Source organism: Anopheles merus, chromosome 3L (assembly GCF_017562075.2).
Source record: "Anopheles merus strain MAF chromosome 3L, AmerM5.1, whole genome shotgun sequence".
Taxonomy (NCBI): domain Eukaryota; kingdom Metazoa; phylum Arthropoda; class Insecta; order Diptera; family Culicidae; genus Anopheles; species Anopheles merus.
Genome location: NC_054085.1, coordinates 39,916,396 through 39,925,038, shown reverse-complemented (window position 1 = coordinate 39,925,038; position 8,643 = coordinate 39,916,396). Strand labels below are relative to the sequence as shown.

Genomic DNA, 8,643 nt, shown 5'->3' with positions numbered 1-8,643 from the left:
GCTTTCCTGACTGGTGTTGGCCGATATGTTTTGTTTGTTTTTAACGTGGCTAAATATTCGTAAACCAAATGAATGCTGTTGTGATGATAAAAAAAAGTTTTTAATAAAATATAATTGCGATATTTATACAGCAGTAAGCCTACCTGAGCACCCTGGAGCGTTTGCTCACCTCTGAGGTGAATGGGGTGAGCGAATGTCTGGTTTAGGACCATTATTGTGCATTAGTCGGCTGTCCGTCAATTCGATAGAATATGCATCATCCTCATCTTCTTCGAAACCGTCGTCATTAGCACGCAACGGTTCGGTAACATCATCTAACAATTCTGTAAACAAAATGGAATACAAAATCAAATACTGTAAAATCAATCAAGTTACGAGAGATATTAGATGATATATTACCATTTCCAGGCTGGATAGAATTATCCATAGCATCCGGCGAGAAAAAGAAAGACACCCTTTTAAAATTATCGTTAGCATCGGGTAACAACATACGAATGATATCTATAAATGAAGGTCTCGCCGAAGCTCGGTGTTGCCAACAGATTCGCATTAGTTCATAAAGCTTATCTGGACAGTTTTCCGGACGTTCCATTACTCCACCGTCAATCACGTACCGCAATACTTGATCATTAGTCAGTCCCTGTTAATAAAAAAGATTACAACATCCGTTAACGTTGCTAGCTTGATACCATTTATCAAACATATCTACCTGGTAAGGTTGGGAGGCTAGCGTTGCCATCTCCCAAAGAACAACGCCATAGCTAAATACATCACTGCTGCTCGAAAACATTCCATCTTTTAAACTTTCTGGAGCCATCCATCTTACTGGCAAAAAACCTTTTGTTCCTTTTCTATAATAGTCAGTTTCGTATATGTCGCGTGTCATGCCAAAATCACCTATTTTTACTGTCAGATCTTCGGCTACCATACAATTCCGAGCGGCTAAGTCGCGATGGACAAATTTTTTTGCGGCCAGGTATGCCATGCCGTCTGCAATTTCTATAGCCATTTGATAAATCTGTTTGAGTGTTGGAGGTTGCGGGGACGACTCCTCGCCATTTTCGTAGTCCGGCCGATGACGCCGGAGATAGCTTTTCAAGTCACCATTTGCCATCAGCTCCATTATCACAAGCGTCGGTTGACCAACAGATACAACGCCATAAAGACGTACAACGTGATGGGTGTGAAATTCTTTCATAATTGTTGCTTCAATGAGAAAACTATCGCGCTCTCGCTCGGTGGCGTTTTCCGTTACTGTCTTAATGGCACAAGGTACATTAACATCGTTCCCGAGTTTGGTCATGATTCCTTTATAAACCATACCAAATGAGCCTTGTCCAAGCTCTTCTAGTTGGATTATGTGTTCGCGGGGAACTTCCCATTCGTCTACTTTGTAGGTTACTCCGGCATAGTCGGGATTGACCTGTGCAAACAACCGCATGTTGGACATCGGTATGTAGTTGTGCTTCAAATAGTAGACGACACCTATGACCAAAAGCATAATAATTACTATTGTCGCAGTTATTACCCACCAGGTTACAACGGTAGAATCTGTGTCGCGTTTTTCTAAATACAGAAATTTTGGCGGAGAATATGGACCATTGCCTGCCGTTGTTGTAGCCATAATGCGAACACTATAGTTGCCTGCTTCTAGTTTTGTCAGTAAAGCATATCCAAGAAGTGTGTGCACATCCACTGTCACACAGCGCACGGTGGGCTGAACTGAGTCTAGGTCAGTTCGATGGTACTTAATCGAGTAAGACACTAACACTCCGTTGGGCTTTGAGGGACTTTTCCATCGTACACGAATAACCCGTTGCGTATGATTAGACTGATCGTCTAGTTCTATAGAATCTATTGGAATATCGTCCGCTTTAGGTTTAGTTGGTGTGCGGTATATAAACATCGCTTCTGGGCCACAAGCATCCGCTATATCTTGCACCACAACACCAGGAACTTTGGCGGCCGGTTCACGACAAGCGAGTACCCGGAACGAGTAAAGAGCGAAATGTTTGAAATGTGACAGAGGAAACGTTATTCTTGTTTGATTAGTTGTAGCTCCTAGACTGCGGTAATACTCTTCGTTGGGTTCTTTTCGGATAGGATAATTTGAAGATTGCTTGGGTGCATTCTCAGTGTTTGATGGAAATATGTATGAATTGTTCCCAACCGGAATTGAAACACTACTGCTACCATCTTCCCTTCGTTTTCGACTGGACTTTGGATTTCTAAAAATAGGCAATACAATTGTTTGTTATCATTTGTATGCATCTATTTGAACTCACCTTATTAAACATACTTGATATACACATAATTATGTAACCAGTCTTCGAAACCTATTGACATCTCCACTTCATTTATATCTATTTTCGGACCGCTATCTGACTCTGAAATGCTTGATGTTTTGCAGAAAGCCTCACACTCCTCCTTGGAACATTGATTTTGGTTGTCTTTGGCCGGAACTACCGTGGTAGCAATTGATGTGCTCTCTGCGGGAATGTTTGGCTTAGACGAGGGTTTTTCAATTTCTGTAAACAATTTTTTTTTGTATTTAAGTTAACAATTCTTATTCAATATTCTTTGTAATATATCATACCATCGTGACAATAATTTCTTTGTTTGATCATTTCATTACGCTCGTCATTTAGTGTAGCGCCAATTCTGTAAGCTGATAGTTTTCCATTGATTTTGGCTGGCTCCTGCCATGATACAATCTATGTGGTATTAAAAAAAGAGTAAGGTAATAAATAAGCATACATTAAAAAAACAATCAAATATCATGCTATACCCTAACTTACCAGTGTGTCATTATCTATGTAAACGTGTAAATCTCTAACGATTCTCGGTGTCCCAGGAGATGTTCGAAAATATGTGATATCCGTTTGTCCACCTAAGTTCTCTGAAGATAGCGTGTACGTTTTAACATAATATGCATATTGTGTAAAAGCTTGCAGTTTCGTTAGAATATGGGTCGCATCATCATTTTCCTGTATGTACGCTACGTCGTCGACTCGCCATCCCTGAGAATTGCAGGCATCTCGTCCATCGTAAAACGTAACATTTTCGTGTGGTGCTTCAATATAGTATACAACATAGCCGAGTAACTGTCTCATATCGGGTAGGTCCTTAAATGCATCCCACTGAATGACAGCTAATTCCAACGAAATTTTAGTCGGGTGTGTGTTGAGTTTCTTTATTTCACACGCCACTCGGACTCCATTGGTCTTGTTTAACTGTTCTTCATTTTCAATGCCTACACCTTCATCAAAATGACTTTTCAAAGAAGTAATCTTCTTAACACATAACATAGGGTTGTCATTAAAACGAACATTGCCACGTTTAATGGTAACATTTTGATTCCATAGCTCCTGAAGGTTCTGGTTGTCGATCACACTCAAAGACAGACTGCAAATACACATACAGAGTGTTCAAGTACCATTTTAAGGCGTATTCGATAAATATACTTACTTCGCGTTTAAAACGGTTCCATGAATAATTTTAAGATTTCGAAAAAATCCCAACGACATTAGGGCGTATGAACGAACAATGGTTAAGTAACCATAGATCTCTTCGATTGAGTAAAGTACTTTCTCCAATTCACGCACAACGTTTTCTAGACATTGACATATACAAAAAAAATCAAAGTTATTATAAGTTTCATTTTTGAAACAAGTGGAATGTGTTTTGGTAATTGAATTATGCATACCTCCTCCAAGTTGGCGCAGCCTAATCGAAAGTGATCCTTGAATGATCGTACATCCGCGCAATTGTTGCATTTGCGATATGCTTTCAATGACCATTCCCTTGCATTCGCTGCGACACGGGCCCTTACATGGAACACAGGTCAATCGTTGCGATGCAGTAGCGCGTGTCAGAGTGTATCCTAAGGGACAATCGAGTCTGCATTCACCCTGTGCAGGGACATACGGATAGTTGTCGGTGATATCGGCTATGCGCTGAAGGGGTTTATATATTTTGTAACATTCTTCTTCCGTTAAACATCGACTTTCACTGAAGAGAAACATGTGATCCGGACATTTGTCTACACATCTAGTTTGGTTGTTGTGAATGTAATAGTATTTTCGACACACCATACAGTGTGATTTGTTTTCAATGCTGCATTGACCAAGGCAGGATGTACTACAGCATTCACCTGTTTTATTGCATGACTTTGGACAATGTGCCGGACATTCTGGGAAAACGCAGAAAAGAATATTAATAAAACGGATCTTTATTCTACCGTTGTACTATTAATACAACGTTACATGAATGATATTCAACATACTTTGCTGGCAGTGATTAGTTGACCAACACAGATGACTTGCTTTTTCGTTATGAATGAGGCGATTTACGTCTCTCAAGGGACATCGAATCGTCTGTGTTATACCGCTTGGTAATGAAACGGTGACGTTACTCGGGCAAGTGGTGCATTCGTTTCCATCTTGATTACCCTGGCCATTATTATAGTTTATAAAATGTGTTTAATAGTACAAGAGTAAATTAGTATTATGTTATCATGATAAATAGTTTACAAAGCGACACATTACAAATAAAACGGTAGCTTTACTTTTTTTACTATTTCATTTACTTTACTAACTAGTTAAATTGGCCCGGTTACAGGACTATGCAAAAGGTATTTGCAAACTAACGGTGGTGGCAACGCTCATCCGAAGCGATGTTATCGGACGAAATTTACATGGGATTTGACAGATAACTTCGGACAAGAAATCGCATTCGTCTCCTTCTGGTGCGGATATGCCTATAAAATATGAATGCCGCTTATAAAATATTCTCCCTGATCCTCCAGTATGTTGTCCCTCACTTCGAACAGATAGTCGGAAACTATCAAAGAGGACTCCGAAACGGAAAATCACCCACTGATCAGATCTTGGAGAAGATGACAGAATACAGAAACAACACGTATCATCTCTTCGTTGACTTCTAAGCCGCATATGATATCACGGGCTTGCCTGTCTTCTTATTCAACTTGGCGCTAGAGAGGGTCATCCAGGACTCGAGAGTGGAGATTTCGGGAACCATGTTCTTTAACCTTTAAGTTGGCAACCGGATACCCGGGTATTTTTTTCAACTTCGAATTGCAATAACTTTTGATTCATTGCTTTTATTGACCTGAAATTTTCCGTAGCCTCCCAACTTTTAATTTATTATTTTTTGGTGCATAAGTTGTAATTTTAAACAGCCTATAAGTATTTTATTTTGATTTTTTTTAACTTTACCACGTAAGTTGGCAACCAGCATACCCGGGTATTCCAAACATTTTGTATGGAGAATGACGTTTCTCTTCTTCCTCTTTTCGTACTGTGCTTATTTTCGAGTCAAATTCAAGCGATTCCAAATTTCAATTTGACCGTTATTTTTATAATAAAATGAAAAAACATAATGAATGAATGAAATAGAAGAGAATATATGGTCGGCATTACTTGCTTACAGCATTAAAATATAGAGAGCATTGTTTACCTATGAAAATCGTTAATTTTTTGCATCAAAACGTGTGGAATATCCGGGTATGCCGGTTGCCAACTTACGTGTGTAAATCTGGTTGCCAACTCTACGGTTAATCATCCCAGATCCTAGCATACACTGATGATATAGCCATCATTGATCTGCGGCTTTTCTATGTAGCAGAAACCTACCAAGGGATCGAGCGGACGGCAGAGAACCTCGGATTGCAGATAAACGAGGCAAAAACCAAACTGATGGTAGCAACATCAGCAGTCCTACCAATAAATAATCCAAATCTACGTACGTAGTCGAGACGTACAGATAGATGAACGCAGTCAGTCGTCCCAGACTTATATAGTACCGGTACTCACATACGCCTCTGAGACATGGACTCTGTTAAAATCTGACAAAACCCTCTTAGTCACGAGAGCTCGTAAGGAAGATGTTCAGAAGGATTCTTGGCCCCGTATGTGTGGAAGGACAATGGAAGAGGCGCTATAACGACGAGCTATACGAGATGTATGGCGACCTCACTCTCATGCAGCGTATCCAACTCGCCAGGCTCCTGTGGGCTGGCTATGTTGTGCGCATGGAAAAGGACGAACCAGCCCGTAAAGTCTGTTTAGGCCGTCCACAAGGAGAGAGAGAAGGCGTGGTATGCCCAAAATGAGGTGGCAAGATGGTTTGGAGGCGTCCGCAATTAGGGCCCCGATACAGGGATTTCCAGGGATTCTCATAGTTATAAGACATATCCTTGACTCTTTCTTATAGGAAGTGAACTTCATATGATAGAAATTGGACTCTATGGTACCCTCTTTGGACAGGCTCCTAGGAAAATCCTATCGGATGTGTCCAACAAGGGTGCTATAGAGTTTAATTCCCATTACTTTAAGTTCATTTCACGTAAAGGTCGCTTTACAGCTGAAGTGAACGTGAACGTGAAAATTCGCCTGGTGGAACGATGAAAATTTATTTAAAAAAAAACTGGATAATTCAGTCGCTCTGTCGGCGAGGAATTAAAACTTAAATCAAAACAAACAATACAGGAATTCAAACAAGACTCGTTAGGACTATATCGCCGATACGTAGGACTCTGTAGGATTATTTCAATTCGGTGAGAAATTAAAGCTTAAATAAAAAAAAAAACAATACAGGAATTCAAACAAAACTCGTTAGGACCATATCGCCTATAGGTAGGACTCTGTAAGATCATTTAAACTCGTTTCCATTTAATTAATGTTTTCATTATTCAAAAATTTATTAATTATGTAATATAATAACAGATAAATAATATTAATTTATTATATTATATTGAATTGAATGAATAATATATTAAATACTAATATAACATTTTATATTAATTTATATTTCAAATCTTAAATTAAATCGTCTTTCCCCGAGTTACGCGAAACTCAAGTTCGCAATTTTTTATTTTTGACAGTTCAGATATCCAATCGGTAAAATTTACTCCATCAATTGTCAAATGAAAAAAAAGTTGCATTTTTTTCAAATGTTTCAAATCACTAAAAAGACAAAAATAACCGAATTTTTACGCCAATTGCATGAAATAAGCGATAAATTACATAAATAAACTAAATACAATCAAAAATCATTATTAATCAAGTATATTTTGGCTGTAAAACGTGATATTCGACTGACGCGAATGTTTGCGGGACGCATTATCCGCGTAACTCGGGGAAAGACTGTATTCAATTTATATTGAGATTTGCCTAAAACTAATTTAAAAAATCTATCGTTGAACCGTGGCTTGTACCCGTTGACATTTTTCACAGTAAAATATATTTCCGAAAATACAGAATAAGCGGAAAAGGAAACGGTAAATTTATTTGTTTTTGGCCCGAACGAAACGGTAAACTTGAGCCGCTTAACAATATTACATGCATTTCGCTCCACTAAGAATTTCACGCTTGACGCTGAAAAATAATGGTCGGCAAGGAATCACAAGGAAATAATTTAATTTCATAATTTCATAATTCATAATGTTCATAATTTGTAGCATGTTTTATAGTCTCAATAATTGGGGAAATGAATTTCCTTTGTTTTGGGTGTACGATGAGCAATAATCCGATTAATATGTAATGAAAAATATCGAAAAAAAAAACAACAAAATTTCACGTTCACGCAATGTATATAGGTCGCTTTAGACTTCGCATGACATTGAACGTAAAATTTAGCTTTTTTTGCTATATTTCATTGAATATTAATCAGAATGTGACTTATCGCACATCAAAAACAAAGGATATTTAATTTCCCAATTATTTCAGAGACGAGGACCAAACTTAAATAATAGAAATCTATAGGAGTTTTGTATATTATGGTATTATTTTCTTATAAAGACGATATTGAAACGTTCGCATAAGATATAGGCAACGAAAAAATGACCCTCAACACCATTATATTTGAAGCAATGCGGCCCGCAAACTGAAAAGTTTGGAGACCTCTGGTCTAAATAGTTGAGGAACTCCTGGAAAATACTGTAACGGATTGGCAGACGAAGGCGTGAGACCGTGAGCGGTTTCGGACACTCCTGAGACCAAGATTACAAAGCAGGTGTAGCGCCGGATAAGTAAGTAAGTAAGTAAGTAAAGGTACGTTTGTCTCGATTATTTTTCATCCGTTAAGTCTTTTGTACCACCCTCAGAATATCCCCAACAATATTTATTGCAAGGGAGGGTCATTAAGAAGCGATACTGTTCTTGCTTTGTTTTTTTACTGATCACACTCACATTTTGTTGCTGATTATTAACTGACGAATCCTTAAATTAGTTTTTATAGTAGAAATTATAAATTCTGAAACATTCTTATATAATATGACAACTAAAAAAACAATATTGTCACCAATCGCATTGTTTCATATCACCAACTATTTTGTTTCTAAAATTTTGTAATCTATTAATTACGTCCTAGCCATAACTGTATTTTTCTCACGATCGTTCGCTAAATTTGGCCTCTTATCTCAAAAGTTTGCCGACCGCTGAGTTCGAAAGCGAACTAATTTGAAAGTGAAAACATTTAAACTACCACCCTAGTAGGGTCTCTATGGCGATCATTTGTTAATCAAATCAATTTGACCTAGGAATTTTTAAACAGCTTGATCTCTTTTAATTCCATGCGTAGTTTAGAACCCTCTATACACTATATAAAGACGGAAAAAGAATG

At 38.1% G+C, this 8,643-nt stretch overlaps 1 protein-coding gene across 10 annotated transcripts in view; it reads right to left on the bottom strand.

The window, feature by feature from the left end:
• The window catches only part of LOC121598255 (insulin-like receptor), a 45,044-nt gene that overhangs the window by 265 nt on the left and 36,136 nt on the right, over positions 1-8,643 (bottom strand). For all 10 annotated transcript variants that reach the window (XM_041924826.1, XM_041924825.1, XM_041924827.1 and 7 more), the window contains 10 exons: positions 4,286-4,451; positions 3,707-4,192; positions 3,469-3,613; positions 2,799-3,405; positions 2,597-2,714; positions 2,300-2,528; positions 710-2,228; positions 400-640; positions 144-323; positions 1-75 (listed from right to left, as the gene is read on the bottom strand). The exon at positions 1-75 is cut by the window's left edge and continues 265 nt beyond it. In XM_041924826.1, coding sequence (XP_041780760.1) covers positions 166-323; positions 400-640; positions 710-2,228; positions 2,300-2,528; positions 2,597-2,714; positions 2,799-3,405; positions 3,469-3,613; positions 3,707-4,192; positions 4,286-4,451 — 3,669 coding nt within the window. In that variant the 3' untranslated portion in view covers positions 1-75; positions 144-165. The remainder of the gene's footprint in view (positions 76-143; positions 324-399; positions 641-709; positions 2,229-2,299; positions 2,529-2,596; positions 2,715-2,798; positions 3,406-3,468; positions 3,614-3,706; positions 4,193-4,285; positions 4,452-8,643) is intronic.